At 41.1% G+C, this 21,068-nt stretch overlaps 1 protein-coding gene across 1 annotated transcript in view; it reads left to right on the plus strand.

Annotated features, from left to right (window-relative positions):
- Nucleotides 1–3,279: 3,279 nt before the first annotated feature.
- The window catches only part of PPM1H (protein phosphatase, Mg2+/Mn2+ dependent 1H), a 241,993-nt gene continuing 224,204 nt past the window's right edge, over nt 3,280–21,068 (plus strand). The window contains exon 1 of the mRNA XM_032420592.1: nt 3,280–3,626. Coding sequence (XP_032276483.1) covers nt 3,382–3,626 — 245 coding nt within the window. The 5' untranslated portion in view covers nt 3,280–3,381. The remainder of the gene's footprint in view (nt 3,627–21,068) is intronic.

Below are 21,068 nucleotides of genomic sequence, written 5' to 3' on the forward strand. Positions count from 1 at the left end.
TTTTTTTAGAGAATTAATTTACCAACCGAGCCCTATTACTTGTTAGGCATTAGGCTAGGTGCTGGATATAGAGTATTACATATTGTAGTGGTGTATCTCCTTTGTCTGCAAACTGACAGTTTTTCAGTCCTTCCTGGTTTTTTAGGACCTTGACACTTTCGAAGATACCTGGTCAAGTATTTTGTAGAATATCCTTGGTTTGGGTTTGACTCATGTTTTCTCAAGGTTCTAATGAGGTTGAGGATTTGGGGAAGCATACCACATAAGTGATGTGCCCTTTTCACTGCATGGTATCAGCATGCACAGGACATGAATAGGTCTCACTACTGGTGATGTTAACTTGATCACTTGTTTTATGCGATGTCTGCCGGGCTATTCCACTTGTAAGGTATTGTTTTTCCTTTTGTAATTAAATATTTAGGGGAATCCGTGATGTTTTCACTGAAGAAATTATCCAGACTTTTTTTTTCTCTTGAAAATAGTCTTACTGACGGCACAACCATTGTGTAGTCAAAGCCATGGTATTAGAGGCCTAGAAATGCGATTATATTTATATGAAGAGCAACCAAGTATAAGGTCCATGTATCTATCCTATAAATGAATGTTCTGTTAAAGTCTTCAAGCTCACATTTTCCAAGAGCAAAGAAACTATAAAAGAGACAAATGAAGCATATCTATTGATGATTGGGACATACATATAATGGGTAACATTGAGGGTCTCTCAAATCCTGATTACCACACCACTGGAATTCAGGCAATCACTAATCCTAAAGCTGTGAGCACAGATACTCCCCGATTTGCATTTGTAATAGGTATGAAAGGCATTTTTTCTGGGGTTCCCCTAAAAGGGATGAAAACCCCATTTTAATCAGAATTTACTTCCCAGCTGATCTTAAAGAATGACACAATTGAGGAGTAAATTTACATGGAAAATATTTCTCTGGAAAATCCTGTGACGTGACACTGGTCTTAGAGGTAGGTATAAAGATAGTAGATTTATTAGTGATGAACACTTATACTATAGAAATACTCAAAGAAAAAAAGAAATATTCAGAGAATAGATATGAGAGTCTGTCTGACTATTTTTGCAGAACAAACTAGCCTTGCAAAGCCAAAGTATATCAACACTTTCCCATGACGGATAATACTCAGGTGACAGAGAAATAGAAGAGCTCCCTACAAAACTTTGGATCATAAATCTGCCTAATATTACCAAATTCAATTATACCAAATATCCTATTTGAGAAAAGTTTTGAAAGCCTAGGGAAAATAATAACAGTAGTGACCCCCTGGGGAAATTTTTGGAGTCTTTTGCTTTTTCATTTATAGTTCTGTACTATTGGATTTTATTTATTTATTGACTATGATCAGGTACTACTTTAAATTGAAAATAAACTAGACAGGAAATTTTTTTAAATCCTATTTTTAGTAAATACTAAAGCCTTGCTATAGCTTTGCTATAAGTGAAATGAAGGTCAGAATACAATAAATTAATCTCAATAGACATTAGTTACCAAAGTATCCAAAGGACATTGGTAAAGGGTAATTGTTCTACGACAAAAGCTTGAGAGGGATTCTAAGTTTATGTGGGACTCAGTGGATGCCAGAGTATGTGGTTGATTAGATGTTTAGCCACTACTTGGATTTTTTCCATGTAGTTTATATTTGAGCAAAGCAAAGGTTGACAAGACCTTTTTTTGTTCATTTAGATTTTGCATTATTTAGAATCCTGCCCCAAATTTTAAAATTAGAGAAAGGGGTCCAAGCTAAAATTATTTTTGTTTTGTGAAAAGTAATAAAAACTCATTGAAAGGAATGGTATCTCACTGAACATTTGCAAGTTGGTTTTTTTTTTTTTTTACATAATTATTTGCTATAAACCGGAGTACCTATTTATGAAAAAGCCAGAGGGGAAGAAAATGCCTTAAAAAATATTATAGATACGATAAAATGGGGTCAGGCCTCACGTAAGAGCAAAAATTGCAATTCCTCTTCAGAGGATTACCTTCCCCCCCAACACCTGGGCGACTCTCCCCCCTTTCCACTCATTCAGAAGAATGAAGGCCTGTATTCCCTCCTGAACTCTAAGTGAGCTGTTTAGTATGTGTAACTCCACCAGTAACGCAGAATCCTGGCAAATTAAATGGTAGGTAAACATGGGAACAGGATACAGAATAAGTAAACATGAACAGGATACAGCTTTCTTGAAAAAAAAAAAAAAATTAAGCCAATATTTAACAAATGTTACCCCTGTTGAGACATATTCACCAGTTGGCTTTTCAGACATTTTTCTGTTTAAGAAAATAGTTTACATTAAGTGTCTCAATAGTAAACAGGGTCAGCTTTGAAAAGACACTTTTGTTGTTATGTTGGAGGAACATGCTTGTATAAATTTATTGAACAGTTAAGTACTAGGTAAAACAGGGCTTGCATCTGATTTCTTAGAGCCCTTTTGTTTTCTTGCCATTAAGCTTATTCTGGGTTCCAAACAGGGCTTGCTCTGCAGATAATGATGCGTGTGGTGGTAATAAAATTAAAAAAAAAAGTAATTCTAGAAATGCCTAGGGGAAAACTTTTAAATAATTCTTGTGCAACCCTTGTGAGTTTGTTTCAGCTTTGAAAAGTCTTTTACACCAGGTGTTTCTCATTTCCACTGCCGTCCCACCGTGGAGTCGCCCCACCAAGATTCCACCTGTCTCCCCTTTCCCCGAGGGCGTAGTAGGCAAGCATTCCTCAGCGAGTGGATTCCTCAACTGGCCTCGCCCGGCTCCACGTGACCTCCCCTAACACCTGTGTACGGCCTTCCGCTCACAGCGCCCCCATCCCCTCAGCCAGGTACCGACCCAGCCCGGCTCCCCCCTCCCCCAGGAGGTCACGATCCCCGGGCGAGCCTCGCTCGGGCCGGCAGGGGAGGGGCCGAGTTTCGGCCACAGCAGCTGCTCGAGCCCATGCAGCCTGATTATCACATGACTCGACGGCGGCGGTAGCCGTGGCAGCAGCCGCGCCGGCTCTGCCGGCTCGCCGGGTGGGCTCAGTTCCGCTCACGCAGGAGTCGAGCGCAGAGGGCGGGGAAGGGACCTGCCGCCGCTGCGGTCGCCCAGCCGCTCCCGGAGCGCGCGGCGTCTCTCCGGGCCCGGCCGGCCCGCTCCATGCCGCTCCGTTGCGGAAGTGTAGCGGGGGGAGGCGGCGGCGGCACGGAGCGCGGGAGGCCGGGGCCCGGCCCCCTGCAGCACTAGGCTCCGCGAGCCGCGCGGCGCGCCCCAGCGGCCCGGCTGCCCGTGCGCCCGGCGCCCGCCGCAGCCTGCATGCCCCGCGCTGCGCCTCGTCGGGCCCCCGCCGCCGCCTCCTGCTCGCACCGCTGCTGCAGGGCGCCGGAGTAATATGCTCACTCGAGTGAAATCTGCCGTGGCCAATTTCATGGGCGGCATCATGGCTGGCAGCTCAGGCTCCGAGCACAGCGGCGGCGGCTGTGGAGGCTCGGACCTGCCCCTGCGCTTCCCCTACGGGCGGCCGGAGTTCCTGGGGCTGTCTCAGGACGAGGTGGAGTGCAGTGCCGACCACATCGCCCGCCCCATCCTCATCCTCAAGGAGACCCGGCGGCTGCCCTGGGCCACTGGCTACGCAGAGTGAGTGTAGCGACACCGGCGGCTCCCTTGCTCTCCTCGCGGCCCTTCCCCGCACGGTTCCAGCCCTCCTCTCTCCTTCTTCCTCGGCCCCAGGGCCCTCCAGGGGCTGCCGGCGTCCAGGCCTCGGCAGGGACCTCTTTACTTACACTGGCCGTTCCTCTCTTTTCCCACTCCCCCTTCCCCCATCCCCAAGGACGCAGCGTCTCCCGCCTGGGTATGGGCGGTAGATGGTGGGTGGCAGCGCTGGACCGTGGGAAAGCTAAGGTTGGACGGGTCCGTGAGTCCGGGGGCTGTGACACTTGGAAGAAAGTGCGTAGAACATCTCTGCTGAAGTTTGAAGCACAGCAGGCAAATCTGGTATCAGCGCCCACCCTCCCAAAAATCTTTGCGCCTCCGCATGAAGTTTGTGGGGTAGAGTTGGGAGGAGCTGTCGCTGCGCTGGGGGGGGGGGGGGACGCATTCGTGTGCGAGGTTGCACATTTTAGAAGGGCTCAGTTTCTCTGACTTAGCCTAAGACCTCTCTCCCTTCTTCCTTAGCGGGTAGTAAAACCCTGCGCGTTCGGTAAATGCCAGTACTAGTTCCCCCAATCCACGGGGAGGGGAACTTATTTCGGGTGTCTAAGGATAGCATTTTGGTAATCAGCTTTTGCGATTAAGGGAACGTTTGAATGATTTACTATTTCAAGAACTGATTCAGTTAGGCTGACGACCTGGAGTGGAACTGGGAAAGGAGGGAAGATTTTAATGGCCTTACCCCCACCCTGACCCCCAGCTACGCCTCCATTGACTATTAATGACCATCTTATGAATGGTAGGATACGTAATGTTTTTCTCCCTACTCAGCATTATGAAACTGGGAAATTCGGAGGGTGTAATTTGGGAGACCAGAGATCCGGGCTTGACAATGACCCGGTGGGTGCACAAGTGCACGCAAAACCCGGGTGCCTGGCACACCTGGCCCTTTTCCTTTAACTCCATCCGCTCTATAATCTTGGCCCTCCCCGATCTGCGAACAGCGTCGCTCGCTGATTGGTTCGCCCGGGAACCAATCAGCTCTCCCGATGCCTGGGCGCTTTGATGCTGACCCTTTTCTGGTGGCCCGGATACCCCCTGGCAGGCATGGTTCCCGAAGCTCCGGGTTCCGGTGCGAGAGACTGCATGGAAGACGCCCTAACTAGAACCTCCCTTTTCACCATATAACCTTTTCTCCATGGGTTTTAATAGAAAACGTGACGGGAATGTGAAAAATGGTGAGAAGACAAGTGAGAACGCAGGTTGCTAAAAACAATAAAAATTAACACATAATAAAGGACAAGTATGGTAGAGAACATCGTGTGGGGGGAGGTACAAGATAGCGTTGTAACTTCCAGGAGAAAGCCAAAGCAAAAATAAACACCTGTCCTGTCCAAACATACCAAACACCGGTTCTTGAATGAGATTTAAAAAAAAATGTTTAAAAGGCCATTTAGACGTGTTGCAAGCAAAACCGCTTTAAAGCATACTCCACTAAGTCCTACAATTGTGTAGGTGGGGGCCCTTGTGCCTGCCAAAAAACCCGAACTACCTGGCTAGTTGTCACTCCAGTGGGTTTCCCAGTGCAGGGGCACCTGTCTGAGGGACAGAATGACAAGCAGACAAATGGTGAGAAAGTTCTGAGAAGTAGAAAGGAAGATATTAAAACACACGTGAAAGCTACTTGGTCGCAATAAAAGGAGGGCCTCAAATAGGAAGAAAAGGAAAGGGGAATAAAACAACCGGTTTCAGAATGTTTGGATCCTATGGCAGGCACATGATGTGCCAAGGACTGTAAAGAATATAAGGGAATCTGAAATGAGACATGTAGCTGGGATAGATGGGACTGAGGGGCTCTACCTCCTCCTAGGTGGGCCTCCATTTCCTTATCTCTAAGAAGTTCACCTTTTCCTAGACCCCGAAGTGAGAAATGTTCAAATTGAAGGTTAAAAAGGCCACTGTTTAATTTTAAAAATCGTTTATAAAAGTAGTACATGATGTGGGAAACAAAGGCAAAAGAAAAAATTAAATGTCCTTGCTGCTTACAGCCCACTGACAAGTCCTTGAAACAGGCAGAGGGACTTCCTCTAGGGACTCAACTGCCCCGATGTTGACACTTTGCTAAGGGCAAGAGGTAATCTTAGGCCAACCCCCCAGGATCTCGTAAGTCTACTTTAACATATAAAAATTCCTTTGGAAATTCCTTTATCTCTATTCCCCAAGATACAGTTTAGCAATCATCCCCAAGCATATGGCCCACAGATACACATCTGAAGGGTCTCATGACTAAGGTTTTATTAGACAGTAATAAATGAGCTTTATCTAACAATAGCTGGCCCCCTCCTGGAAACTTGTTTCCAAAATTCCCTAGAGATTTACACTATCCCTAACCTCCCAACTTGAAAGTACCTAATCGCCAACCCTCAAAACCCCAGTACAGCCTTTTCTGCCCATGGGTCCTGTCCCTGTGCTTTAATAAAACCACCTTTTGGCACCGAAAATGTTTCAGAAATTTTTTATTGGCCATCAGCTCTGGACCCCAGTATTGCCTACATCAGTACATACTTGTGAATTCAAGCAAAGACCTGTACATATACAAATGTAGGAACACTCCCCCCCCACACACACACATATATGCACACATTCCCTAGGGGTTATGACCGTAATTTAGTGTTTCAGTGGTGTGTGTGCCTTTCTAGACTTATTTGGATACACTTATAAATATGTATCATGTATTTTTTTTTCTTCCCAAAATAGACTCCTGCTAAGTATGTTGTTCTATAGGATTTTCAGAAAAACACTATGTCATGGACTTTATTCCAAGTCAATACATATAGAATTACCTCATTCTTTTAAAATATATGCATAGAACTAATAATAGCTAACAAAGTTGGCGCTTACTATTTAGTGTTTTCACTCTATCCAAATTTGTATCATATCATTTGATTCTCAAAACAGTCTTATAAAGTAGACAGTAACGTTTGCGTTTTCTATAAAATAGAAATACATATATATATATATATATATAATAGGATACAGAGGCACTGAATGGTTATGCAACTTTCCCAGAGTCCTACCACCTTAGCAGAACCTGTATTTGAACCCAAGCATGATTCTACAGCCCACACCACCAAACTGCTTTCTTACAGTGTAATAAACTATGGTGCATTCATCTACATGTACCCAGGATTAACCACCAGTGTTATCTTGCCACAACCCTCTGTCAGAAGTACTATACCACTTCCTCAAACCTTGAACTATACTTACTCTTCCTGCAAAAACACATCCTGAATGGTCAAAATGGCTGAAATAGGGAAGGGGAGAGAAAGACTGTAGGGCTAGGATCAGAGGCTGCTATGAGTAATACTGCCCTTTGCTACAGTATCTCCTGGAAGGAGGAATTCCCTTTGTTTTAGAAGGTACCTGAGAGGGATAGAATTGGTAGGAAGATTGCTCAGAGAATGGGGATAAGGGGGATGCTGGTGAGTCAAGACCTGAATCAGAAGTGGTTTGCTTACCTTTCCAGAAAGGGAGCTACTTTCTATGCTTTCCCCAGAGGAAGAATTGGCATCACTCGGTGAATGAGTTAGAGGAGAGTTGAACTCTAGTGCTCACCTTTTGGATGGCAGAAAAATCAAGGAGAGATGTTCTATTTTTTAGCCACTTATTGTTAATCCTTTTCAAGAAGAGATTTTTTTTAATAGGTTATAGACCTAGAGAATTAGCTTAAGCAATCCTTACAAGACTCGAGGATCCAGAAACAGAATACCCTCACTTATTAATTCAGTATTTATTGGCATTGTGCTGAGTGGAATTTCCTGGCTCCTCAAAAAGCTTTCTATTGTGGCTGAAGAGTTTAAGGGCTACGTACTAGGTTGTAAGGGTCTGTAAAGCATTACAGTTACAGATAACATCCACAGAGCTAAAATCTTCAAACAAACAAACAAATCTGCATTAGCAAGTTTTATTTTTTAGTTTGGTTTTGAAATTATGGATTGAGACTGTTAGAACTGCTTGGAGAGAGGCCATGGAAAACAACAGTCTGACCCAGAGACCCCACAGGACAGCTACTTCCTTTCTCCACAACTTTACCCCCCAAGTGGTCCCCATGCTTCTAGGACCTAGAACTTGGTTCAGTTTTCAATGGGTTGGGAGCCCATTTGACTTCCTCTTGCCCAGTTTGTCCAACCTTTCTCTCATCAGTGGTCAGCTGGACTTAGAGATACAAGTGGATATGGGGTTTGTGCCCGAAACTCTGGCAGTGAAAAATACCAGAGAACATCTAATAGTCTGTATGAAAGCATCATATTCACGTTTTGGTCAATGATAAATTTTTACTTGTGCAGAAAGAAATAATTACAGCAGAATTTTACTTAGGTTATAGCTATAACTATGCAATTCTTTTTTTTTTCTAGTACTTTTCTTATAAAAGTGACCCAGACATGGGTACAAAAAAAAAAACCACCACCGCCCAAAAAACTACTTTTAAGTTCTTTGTGTTTCACAAAGTTCAAAATTGTGATGAAATAACCTTGTTTAAATTCAGCAAATAGCCCACAAGTATTTAGATTTGTTTTGGAATCTGTAGGCTGTTCTGTCTCCCCAATTAATTATTGGCATTAATTAACAATTACCAATAAATCACATTGGTTGCCTGTGCAGTTGTGATGACAGGGAAACCACTATTTCTCTCTTGACCCCAAACTCAGAAATCCCCTGGCCTTTCTTTTTTCCTTCTAACCTCCTCTAGCACACCCACCCCTCCTGCTAAGCTCACGTCTTAGCAGAGCTCCTGCCTGGGAACTTCCTGTTTAACTTTGGCAACGGAAAAATCTCGAGGTTCTCCACTTCTTGCATAAAGATAAAAAGAAATGGACTGTGGAAGGGGGTGTCTCATTTCACAAAACTCTCCATAGCACTTATTTGCGGATGAGTTAAAAGTTCAAAGTAGCCTAAAACATTTCACCTACCTTTCTGGTAGCTTGCAGAATGTATTAATTTCCTATTTTAAAGCAGGCAGTTAAGCTCTCCTCCCCTTTTTAGATTTTTTTTTTAATTTTAACTTTTTTATTTAAATTCAGTTAGTTAATATGTAGTGTATCATTAGTTTCAGATGTAGAGGTCAGTGATTCATCAGTTGCATATAATACCCAGTGCTCATTGCATCACATGCCCTCCATAATGCCTGTCACCCAGTGACCCCATCCCCCCACCCTCCCTTTTTCAGATTTAACATTATAATGAAGTCTTCCCCTCTGGGATGGAGCTTCTGGGCTGTCCCTTAGGAAACTGAATCAGCTTCCTTCAAAGACTAGTGATGCTTCTGGCAGAGAATTTAACCATTCTGAGCGGTTGTGTTATTCCTGTGTTGCAGCTCCAGTTGGGTAGGCATCTCTGATACTGTCCCACCACACGGTGCTTCCTGATTATGGTTACGGCAATACCAGCGGATAAATTATAACTGATTGCATACTAGTATTGTTTTCTAAAAATATTTAAAAAAAATTTTAAAAAGATTTTATTTATTGAGAGAGAACAAGCGGGGAGTGGGAGAGGGAGAAGCAGGCTTCCCACAAGCAGGGAGCTGGATGGAGATCACGACCTGACCTGAGCTGAAGGCAGACGCTTACCCAACTGAGCCACCCAGGCGCCCCTGAATATATATTGTTGAAGACAATTTTTTATTGAGATATGATTGACATAGCATTAGTTTCAGGTGTGTAGTAAAAGGATTCCATATATGTATATGGATATATTGTGAAATGATCACAATAAATCTGGTTAACACCTATCACCACACATAAGTTACAGTGTGTGTGTGTGTGTGTGTGTGTGTGTGTGTGAGATGAGAGCTTTTAAGATTTAATCTTGGCAACTTTCAAATATATAGTACAGTATTATTAACTGTAGTCACCATGCTGTACATTACATCTGCAGGACATATTTTATAACTGAAAATTTGTACCTTTTGACTACCTTAACCCATTTTGCACGCATACACACACCCCCAACCATTCACCAATCTGTTCTCTTTATGAGTTTGGTTTTTGTTTTAAAATTTACACACACAAGTGAGATCATATAGCATTTGTCTTTGATTTATTTCACTTAATGCGTTTAGGGTCCATCCATGTTGTCACAGATGGGAGGATTTCCTTTTTTTATGGCCGAATAATATTCCATGTGTGTATATATCTATATCACATGTTTTATATATATGAGATATATATATAGGTATATAAACACACACATTTTCTTTATCCATTCATCTATCAATGGGCACTTAGATTGTTCCCATGTCTTGACTATTGTAAATAATGCTGCAATGAACATGAGGGTGCAGGTATCTTTTTGAGTTAGTGTTTTCATTTCCTTTGGATAAATACCTAGAAGTGAAATTGCTGGATCATATGGTAGTTAGATTTTAATTTTTTGAGGAACCTCATATTGTTTCCCATAGCATACCAATTTACATTCCTACCAACAGAGCACAAGGGTTCCCTTTTTTCCACATCCTAACTAATGCTTGTTATTTCTTGTCCTTTTGATAGTAGCCATTCTAATAGGTGTAAGTTAATATCTCACTGTGGTTTTAGTTTGCATATCCCTGAGGATTAGTGATGTTGGGTACTTTTTCATGTTCCTGTTAGCCATCTCTATGTCTTCTTTGGAAAAAATGTCTGTTTAGATTCTCTGCCCATTTAAAAAATCAGACTTTTTTTTGTTATTGAGTTGGATGAATTTTTTTTATATATTTTGGATATTAACCCCTTATCAGGTATATGGTTTGCAAATATTTTCTGCCATTCAGTAGGTTGTCTTTTCATTTTATTGATGGTTTCCTTTGCTGTGCAGAAGCTTTTTAGTTTGGATAGTCTCATTTGTTTGTTTTTGCTTTTGTTGCCTTTGCTTTTGGTGTCATACCAAAAAATTGTTGCCAAGACCCATGTTAAGAAACTTACCACCTATGTTTTCTTCTAGGAATTTTATGTTTTCAGCTAGCATTCAAGTCTTTTTTTTTTTTTTTTTTTTTTAATTTGACAGGGAGAGAGACAGTGAGAGAGGGAACACAAGCAGGGGGAGTGGGAGAGGGAGAAGCAGGCTTTCCGCTGAGCAGAGAGCCCGACGCGGAGCTTGATCCCAGGACTCTGGGATCATGACCTGAGCTGAAGGCAGACGCTTAACGACTGAGCCACCCAGGCGCCCCAAGCATTCAAGTCTTTAATCCATTTTGAGTTAATGTTTGTGTATGGTGTAAGATGGTGGCCCAGTTTCATTCTGTTGCATGTGGCTGTCCAGTTTTCCCCATACCACTTATTGAAGAGACTGACCTTTCCCCATTGTTTATTCTTGGCTCCTTCATCATAAATTAATTGGACATGTATATATGAGTTTATTTCTGGGCTCTCTGTTCTACTTATGTCTGTTTTTATGCCAATACCATGCTATTTTAATTACTGTAGCTTTATAATATAGTTTGAAATCAGGAAGCATGATGCGTCCAGTTTTGTTGTTCTTTCTCAAGATTTGTTTGGCCATTTGGGGTCTTTTGTGGCTCCATACATATTTTAGGATTGTTCTATTTCTGTGAAAAATGCTATTGGAATTTTGATATAGGTATTACATTGAATATAGATCGCTTTGGACTTTTTTAAGATTTTATTTACTTATTTGACAGAGAGAGACAGCGAGAGAGGGAACACAAGCAGGGGAATGTGAGAGGGAGAAGCAGGCTTCCTGCTGAGCAGGGAGCCCGATGATGATGCGGGGCTCAATGATGCGGGGCTCTATACCAGGACCCTGAAATCATGACCTGAGCTGAAGGCAGACACTTAATGACTGAGCCGGCCAGGCGCCCCTCGCTTTGGACATTTTAACAGTATTTTTCTAATCCATGAGCATGGATATTTATTTTCCATTTGTATTTTCTTCACTTTCTTTCATCAGTGTCTTATAGTTTTCATTGACAGGCTTTTCACCTCTTTGGTTAGATTTATTTCTAGGTATTTTACCCTTTTTTGGTGTAGTTGTAAATGGAATTGTTTTCTTGAGTTCTCTTTCTGATAGTTCATTATTAGTGGATAGAAACACAATTTTTTGTATATTGATGTTGTATCTTGTAACTTTACTGCATGTGTTTATTCTAACAGTTTTTTAGTGGAGTCTTTAGGGTTTTCTATTTATATCATGTCATCTGCAAATAGTGGCAGTTTTATGTCTTCCTTTCTGATTGGGATGCTCTCCTTTTCTTTTCTTTTTTCTTTTCTTTCCGTCCTGTCCTGTTTTGTCCTTTCCTTTCCACCTAATTGTTCTAACTAGGACTTCCAGTACTATGTTGAATAAAAGTGGTGAAAGTGGATATTCTTGTCTTGTTCCTGATCTTAGAGGAAGAACTTTCAGGTTAGCACCAGTGAGTATAATGTTGTTAGCTGTGGACTTGTCATATGTGGCCTTTATTACATTGAGGTACATTCCCTCTCTACCCACTTTGTTGTGAGTTTTTTAAAATCATAAATGGATGTTGAATATTGTCAAATGCTTTTTCTGCATCTATTGAGATCATATGGTTTTTATCATTTATTTTGTTACTGTGTATCACATCGATTTGTATGTATTGAACCATTTTGCATCCCTGGAATAAATCCCACTTGATCATGGTGTATGATCCTTTTAATGTGGTGTTGAATTCAGTTAGCTAATATTTTGTTGAGTTTTGCATCTATGTTCATCAGGAAGATTGGCCTATAATTTTCTTGTGGTGCCCTTATGTGGTTTTGGTATCAGGGTAATGCTGGCTTTGTAAAATGTGTTTGGAAGCATTCCCTCTTCTGTCATTTGGAAGTTTGAGAAGGAAGGACAAATTACTTTTAAAGGAAGATATATTTTAATTCTAGATGTTTGGTTGTTATAGTTGTCTTTATAGTTTTCTCTGATTTGTCTAATTTGAACAGAGGGTTGATTCCTCTCCCCAACCCTTGAATTTATTTTGAATTACTTTTCCTCTTTCAGGAAATAAATGCTGTTCACCTACTTCCATTCTTTCATTCAGTCAATGAAATCATTGCATTCCTACTATGTGTCAGGTATTGGTCCTATTCTGGGCCCATATTATAAGACATAGTCATTGTCCTCAAGAAAATTTTATGTCAGTAGTCTTTCCCCTTTTAGTGTCATCCTTTGAAATTAAAATGAAATCATGGACTAATAAGGTTGAAAGAGGCCAGCATTGGGGAAGGGAGGGCAGGGAGGGTGTTTGTTTTATTTTTAATGTCTTAATGCTTCTGGGCAATTTTAAATCTCAGCATTTGGAGCCTTTAAGTTATACAACAGAAGTAAACTATTCTTTCCAGCAAGCACAGTGATTAGCTGTCAAGTTCTCTGTACCTGAAGGTCCCAGGACCTTTAACATACCTGTATAAAGGCATGAGTAAAGAAAAAGTTTATTCTAACACTTGTTAAAATAGTTATTCAAAACTATTGCAATAGGGACATTTTAATAGGGGAAAGAAATTAGACTCAACTTCAAATACAGCAAAGACAGCTGGGAATTCATAGCCAATGAGCAGATGAGGACATTAGTGGGTGGAAAATTACTAAGAGGAGACATAACAGGTAGGGAGATTCTTGCTGAAGGCAGGTCAAGGGCTTAGACATCAAGGTAGGAGAGGAGGATATGAAGGGTGATCAGATTTGACTGCTAAGTGGTGACCTAAAGAGCCAAATCTGTTAGCAGTTATTGCCAACATTATTAAATGATATTTAAAGCCCAGAAGTGTAGAGGCAAATAATCTCAGCAAGAGAGCAGTTTTTAGTTTTTTTGAAAATGCTATGATATTGCTATTTTTCTAATTTTTCACAAACCCATAAAATTACATATTTTTCCTGCCCTAGAGGATTCCTAAGGCACTTTCTGGTTTTAAACTTTGAGAGTTCCTAGGGTTAGGCTAAGAACCAGTGTCTTTCCTTCTAGGCTGAGGTCTTTCCAGGGGGGCCTACTGTCGTCTTTATTGTGATTACAGTTTTGAGTTATTTTTCCCCAGCACTTTATTATGAAATTTTTCAAACATGCAGAAAAGTTGAAACGATTATACTCTTAGCACCCATATGGCCACTATCCAGATTCTACTATGTACATATTGCTATATTTGCTTAATCACTTGCCTAGCCATCAGTCTATTGTTATTTTTAAGTGTATGTTTCCTTTAGTCCAATGGCTTTGATTTACGCTATTAAGGTATTTTTCACCGTAAATCAGAAATGAGAATTAGTAGCTATGACAGTCTCAGTTGAGAAAACCATCAAACAATTGGGTCCTCATCCAAGTGCGGGGAGCCAACCCAGATTTAACTTCTATTCCATGGGCACCCTGCAAATGATCCCTCAGTCCATATGCTTGTCATAACTTGGCATTCACATAACTGAGAGCTTTAGATGGGGTCAAATTGAAAATGAGAAATAGATGACCTATCTCGTTGCTGTGCTCCTGCTTAATTAAAGCAGTAGGAAATGTGTTTAAAACTGGAGTCACTCCTCCTGTCAGCGGGTAGCCAGGCAGGTGAATACTGTGAGGAGTATCTGTTTTATAAAGATAAATGTGTTGCCTGAAAATGGCTGCTGATGAATAAAGACACCATTATGCTGTTTTTCTTCCTTCTGAGGTGGATATTGTCCACTAGGAGGCTTAGGGAAATCGAAGTACCTGCCTAATTGCTTTTTTTCTGGTATGGTCAAATCACTTGGGTCTTCTGGAATGTGAATCCGTAGTGCTTTTTTTGTTATACTGTTTCTGACTTAGTTTTCTCTAATTAGCTATAAAATGTAAGTGCTTATTTACCTGTATTTTCTCTCTGTGTGGACTTTATGTTTCCTTATTTATGAGAGAGAATAATGATGCCACCAGTTACATCTGTATAGCTCTGGATAACTATTAAGCCCCTGTCATGTACACTTAAATGTAAGCATCTGTTCTCCATGTATAATAAAAGAGGAAAATGAGGCTCAGAGAGAACGTAAGTTCCTTCAGAATCTCATGCAGTCCCACGATACTGGTGACTATCATGGAATCACTGAACCTGATCATTCGCTGTGTGAAGTTATTTGTTAATAAAAAGACATCTTATTCCTCTAAACAGAATGTCACAGAACATAGTATATTTTATTATGTATGGGAAATTAGTAAGGCTTTATCACCAGGTGGCTTTGAATTAGATAAGGGCATGTTGGCACATCAAGTTTTACATAAAAGGATGCTTTTCAAAGCTTTAAAAATTAGTTCTCTTCAGTATTAATAGACTTTCTTAGGATAGGCACGTGTCCTGAGAACAACAGTCCAAATCTTGCCAAATTACCATCTTAACTCTAAAGTGCCCTTTTTCATATTTTAACGTTTTTGAAAACCCCGTAAGTCTTAAATCCAATCTGTACATTTTATGTGGTGGTATTTTTCTAAAGTTAATAAATCCTGTGTTGTACTACGAATAGCTACTTAGAAGTGGGTAATATACTGAGGAATTCTGAATGATGGGGCACAAATCATGAATTCGGTTTTATTTTTTTTATTTTATTATTTTTTTAAGATTTTATTTATTTGACAGAGGAAGACACAGCGAGAGAGGGAACACAAGCAGGGGGAGTAAGAGAGGGGGAAGCAGGCTTCCCGCGGAGCAGTGAGCCCGATGTGGGGCTCGATCCCAGGACCCTGAGATCACGACCTGAGCCGAAGGCAGACACTTAACCGACTGAGCCACCCAGGCGCCCCATGAATTCGGTTTTATAAGAGATAACGTCTTAAAGTTTACTTTGGGAGTTCTGTTAGCAAAGCTCTTTACTGAAGCAGAATCAAGTTATAGTGGGAATGGTGCAAGTTAGTGGACTTTGGGGGCCAAGAAGGCCACCATCACCAGTGTAGCATGTATTTGCTGGTCCTCAGCCCCGTGGGTTCGTGCAGGGACTGTCTTGTTTTGTGCATGCATCAGTGACTAGCAAGAGTCCGGTCTCACGGAGCCTTGCTGGGTGGGGAGTTTCCTCAATCCTCACAGGGCCGAGGGGTGGACAGAGAGATCAAATATTTTCCACGCCAAGAGGTCTGAGGTGGTTTGTGTACTCTACTGTCTTTTCAGTAAGTTGACAAATAGACACTTAAGCTGTTTAAAAAAGGTGCGTCTTGGGCGCCTGGGTGGCTCAGTTGGTTAAGCGACTGCCTTCGGCTCAGGTCATGATCCTGGAGTCCCGGGATCGAGTCCCACATCGGGCTCCCTGCTCAGCAGGAAGTCTGCTCCTCCCTCTGACCGTCCCCCCTTTCATGCTCTCTCTATCTCATTCTCTCTCTCAAATAAATAAATAAAATCTTAAAAAAAAAAAAAAAATAAAAAAAATAAAAAAATAAAAAAGGTGCGTCTTTACCATCTGACCTTTTTCATATAAGCATAGGAAGAAAAAAATGAGTGATAAATTGATTTTTTTTTTAAATAAAAATGCTGTGGATTATTGAATTACTGCATTTAAGTAGTCCGCTGTGGTGTGCTAGTAGCCATTCTAGGCCTTTTTAAATGTTGACAAATTATGTTTAGAACACACAGCTAGCAAAAATAAAAGAAAATAAATGTTTTGTAGGAAGCAAATTTTAAGGTACAGTGAATATGAATAGCACATAAGGGATGTGAGGAGTAGGAGGGAACCAAACTGGTATTACTATAGAAAGAACTCCATTAAGGGGATTTTTTTTTTTAACATAAAAGAGGAAATAACTACAATATTTTGTTGCAAATAAATAGCCTATGAGGATGAACTCTAAAATCTATGTTTGGGAAAAACAAAGAGCAGTTTTATCAGCCTTTTAGGATGGCCTTCACCCTGTAAAGTAGGCTGTAGAGTAGAGCCAAAGAGCCAGATTACACGGCCTCTTGGCGCCCTGCCCTGTGATTATTACTAACGGGGCCATGCTGCCCTGTTGTTAGAACCAGGTGTCCAGAGCTGGGCTGGTGATTCAGTGCAGCCGCAAATGGGGAGAAGAAGAGTTGGCAACTCGCACTGCAGCGGCTGGTGTTTAATTTTTTAAAATATCCAGGTGTCAGATGGGAATTACACGGGCCCATAGTTGAGGCCCTGCCTCTCCCGCTGTCCTCGTGCTCCAGGTTATCCAGTCAGTGCTAGCCCCTCCCTGCCTCGTATACCACCTGAAGCCCTGCTTGGTGCTTTGCTGCCCTCGGAGACACCACGGGCTGTCACTGAGCTCTGGGGGAGCTGTGGATTCCCTCCAGCTCTGGCTCCCCACATTCTCACTGTCACACCCTTTTATTTGTTTTTCTTGGATGTCTCCCTTTGTGAAGGATTTTTTTTTTTTAAGATTTTATTTATTTACTTGACAGGGAGAGACACAGTGAGAGAGGGAACACAAGCAGGGGGAGTGGGAGAGGGAGAAGCAGGCTTCCGCCGAGCAGGGAGCCCGATGTGGGGCTCGATCCCAGGACCCTGGGATCATAGCTGAGCCGAAGGCAGACGCTTAATGACTGAGCCACCCAGGCGCCCCCTTTGTGAAGGATTTTAACCAGATACATCGTATCTTCTAATCAGCAAGAAGGGTGGGTGTGATGATGATCACATTAAACTGGTAACGTTTCGGCCAAAGCAAGGATTAACCTTTGGGTTTATGTGTGAGTCCTTATTGGCCACAGTCTATTTTTCATTAGCTTCTTTTTTCCTTTAATACTTAAAATAGTTTAGGTTTCCTCTTGCTATCCTCTCAGATCCTTTAGGAGCCCGGACCACAAGCTGAAACCCTCCCACCGGGCTTGGCTTCTGCACCAGCCCTGGGTTTTCTGACAGGTGTGGTCAGATTCGTGTCAAGATCATTTTCTTTGGGATTTCACATGTGTTACACCTTCCTTAAGCATGTAATTTCAAAGTCCCTAATGTACTTTCCCTTGTTGAAAACTGTGTTTTAATAGTTTTCTTGGCTCACAAAGGGCTGCAAGTTGCCTGAGAGGCCTGATACTTGTCAGCTGCAAGTTTAATTAAACTCGTGCTGAGAATATTATCCTTTTTTCTAGCAGAGTTTTGACCCTTGGGCGAAAATTTATCTTGCAAAAAATTTTTATCATCCGCTATCAGTGAGAAGAATTTAAAAACGTTTTTAGCTTTCTATTAACCTGTCAAGATGGAGAAAGGCATTGATTAGTCAGGAACACAGAATTAATTTTTTTAAATGCCACTTTTTTTTCTCATTGCAGAATTGATATGCATTCATTGTAGCACTTTCAAATTCTCATAAGTACTATGAAGAATGTAAAAATTATCCATAAATTCTATCACTCAATTAACTTCAGTTGATAATTTGTGTATATCTCTAAGTACATTTGTATTTACAAAATGGGATGATTCTACATACAGATTAGTAGTTCTTTCACTGCAAATAAATGTAAACAAATATCATACTCTGTCATCTTTAATCAATACAATACACTGCATTGTATTCCATATATAGTTTTAATAGAGATTTTTTTCCCCCGGTGGTAACCTTTTTTTTTTAAAACTATTAAGAGTCCTGGGATGATTATCCTTTTTGATAAATCTTTGTTAAGCCATAATTTGAAAGGTGATATTTTTCTGGGGAAAATGTTCAAAATGGACTTTCGAGTATTTTTTTTTTTTTTTTTTTAAAGATTTTATTTATTTGACAGAGAGAGTGAGAGAGCACAAGCAGGGGGAAGCAGTAGAAGGAGAGGGAGAAGCAGGCTTCCCGCGGAGCAGTGAGCCCGATGCGGGGCTCGATCCCAGGACCCTGGGATCATGACCTGAGCCGAAGGCAGACACTTAACCGACTGAGCCACCCAGGCACCCCTCGAGTATTTCTAGTGACATTATTTAATAGTTTGAAAAGATCAGTGTTTCGATTGAAAATTGTATTTGAGAAATGTTATATACTTTATTTTAAAATCCTTTACCAAAGTAGTGTTTTGGTAAGCCAGGCTTACTGATTTAAGAAACAATATTGCTTTTTCATATTTAGGATTGATTTTTAGAAAAATGACCCTTAAGGGCTAGTTTAAGACCCTACTCTGAAGAATTGCACAATGATTCTGTCTTCAGAGCTAAAAGCACTCATTGACTCTCATGCCTTTGAGAGAGAATCGGTGATACATCTTGGTTTTACTTAATTGCTTTAAATTTTAATGAATAATCTTGAGGGGGTATAGGCATTATCATATACATTTTGATTTCTCTAGTACTTAATGTAGAGTCATATACATCAATCCTCAAATATTGACCTGAAGTAGTGGACATAATCAATATAGTTCCTCTAATCTCAAATGAAGGAAAGACCACCTTTGTTCTATAGGCTAATTTCAAATTATCTGCTCAACTCCTAGGAACACAACAGTTAACACAGTACTTGAAAATTTCAGATATCCATCCTCTCAAATGTTTGTTGGAGGCATTGTATGGTATTCTCTGAATTTGGACTGTCCTGCGGGAAAACAAGGGAAAAACATCTAGCTTTCGGACTCTTAGCTGGAAGTAAGCAGTAAGAACGGATCCTGCTGGAAAAGGTATATTTCTTGGTATAGATGAGTGAGTGGCCAGTAATGGGAAGCCTGTCTGTCTGGATGCTGTGTTCAGAAACCCATTGAAGTTTCTGAACATTATCAGTGCTTTCTCTTCCCTTACCTGCTCAGCCTTTTTTTCTCAACCTTATTTTCTTTACTTTGTGGAATTTTTGGTATATTCATAAGGCGGCTGCCCATTAATCCTTTCTCTGTGCACAAGCTAAGGCATTATTGAATTAGGCACAGTCAAATTTAGTTCATCTCTGGATTGGATAATTTATGCTAAACTTTGCAGTTTCCTTTTGAATCAAAAATTCAAAGTCTCCCAAGGTAATTGGCCCATTTACATCTCTAACTCCAAACCAGTAACTTTTTTGTTTTTTGTTTTTTTTAAGATTTTTAAAAATTTATTTATTTGACAGAGAGAAGCGAGAGAGGGAATACAAGCAGGGGGAGTGGGAGGGGGAGAAGCAGGCTTCCCGCTGAGCAGGGAGCCCGATGCGGGGCTCGATCCCAGGACCCTGGGATCATGACCTGAGCCGAAGGCAGCCGCTTAACGACTGAGCCACCCAGGCGCCCCAAAACCAGTAACTTCTTATTTAAAGTCATGTACACGTCAATATGGACTAGTTAGAATAAAGAAATTCTGTATTAAGTTTTAATTTCATTAATTTCTATTCCTACATTGGTATTGGTTCTTCAGCTGAGCCTGAGGAGCTTTTGTTTTTGTCAGCTGTATATAAAAATGATATTGACTGTACTGGAAATTAAAACTGAGAAAACGTAAACATATTTATAATTTCAGTTCACTTTTAGTGAAAAATAACCCATTTTCCAAAACAAAAACCAAGTTAGTAAGAAGAGCGGTATCCTTCTATACTTGAAAATCTCTTTAGTGTATGGCTTCATAGAAGACAGCTGGATTCTGACCTGCTTCTGCATTTCATCTCTGGTACCAGAACACTCACGAGTCAACTCCACTGTACTCAGCGAAAAAGGAAAGGAGCACCACAGCATTATGGTGAAAATCGTTTCGACCTTGTGTATCCCTTGAGAGGGTCTGGGAGACCCCAGCCATCCCTGAGAACAGCCCAGGGGGAGTGTAGTCAGCATAACTGTCTTTGTTATTTTTTGAACTGTATTTTACAGAGAGAAACTTAGCCCACTTTTAAAAAGTTAGGGTTGGAATATTGTTCTTCCATGTCTGACATAAATATTTGCACTGATTCTGGAGTCCACTTTTCCATACTCTGGTATTTCTTCCAGACGCGCAGAGTACTTTGTCTTCTCCCGAGGGCCTGTGTGTCGTGTGTGTTTGGGCTGTCTAAGACTGATGGACAATTGAGGGTTGTGAGTGTTACTCCTCTTTAACATAATAAAAACTGTAGGGGCCAGAATGCGCTATAAAATATAAATCTTCGGTAAAATACAAATCTCAGGTCGATGGCTGTTCTGGGATGATTTAATACTAGCATGGCACTGGGGTTTTTTTGGTTTTTTGCTTCATTTGTTTTTTTTTTTTGTATCATTGCTATGCATTTACTGTATACTTCACTAGGCAAAGGAGCAAAAGATACAGAGCGTTTAACCTTAAGTGGCTTACACTCTTGTTGGGAAGATAAATTCATGAAAAGATGAAAATCTAAGTATAGTCTATGACAGAGGAGCAGCGCGTGCTAGGAGAAGATTCGTATCTCGAAGAGGCAGCTTGAGGTTGTCTTGGCCCTTCTAACCAGCTTGTGGCTTCAGCAAGCTAGTTCACTTTTTTAGCATTCGTTCGGCTTATTTATAAAGTTAGGTTGTTGCCTCAGTCCTTTCTGGCCCCGAGATGCTGAGAGAGTAAGTAGTAGCATAACAGAAGTCGTGTGCACCGATTAGGTAATTT

This window comes from Phoca vitulina, unplaced genomic scaffold (assembly GCF_004348235.1).
Source record: "Phoca vitulina isolate PV1807 unplaced genomic scaffold, GSC_HSeal_1.0 scaffold23, whole genome shotgun sequence".
Lineage (NCBI taxonomy): Eukaryota > Metazoa > Chordata > Mammalia > Carnivora > Phocidae > Phoca > Phoca vitulina.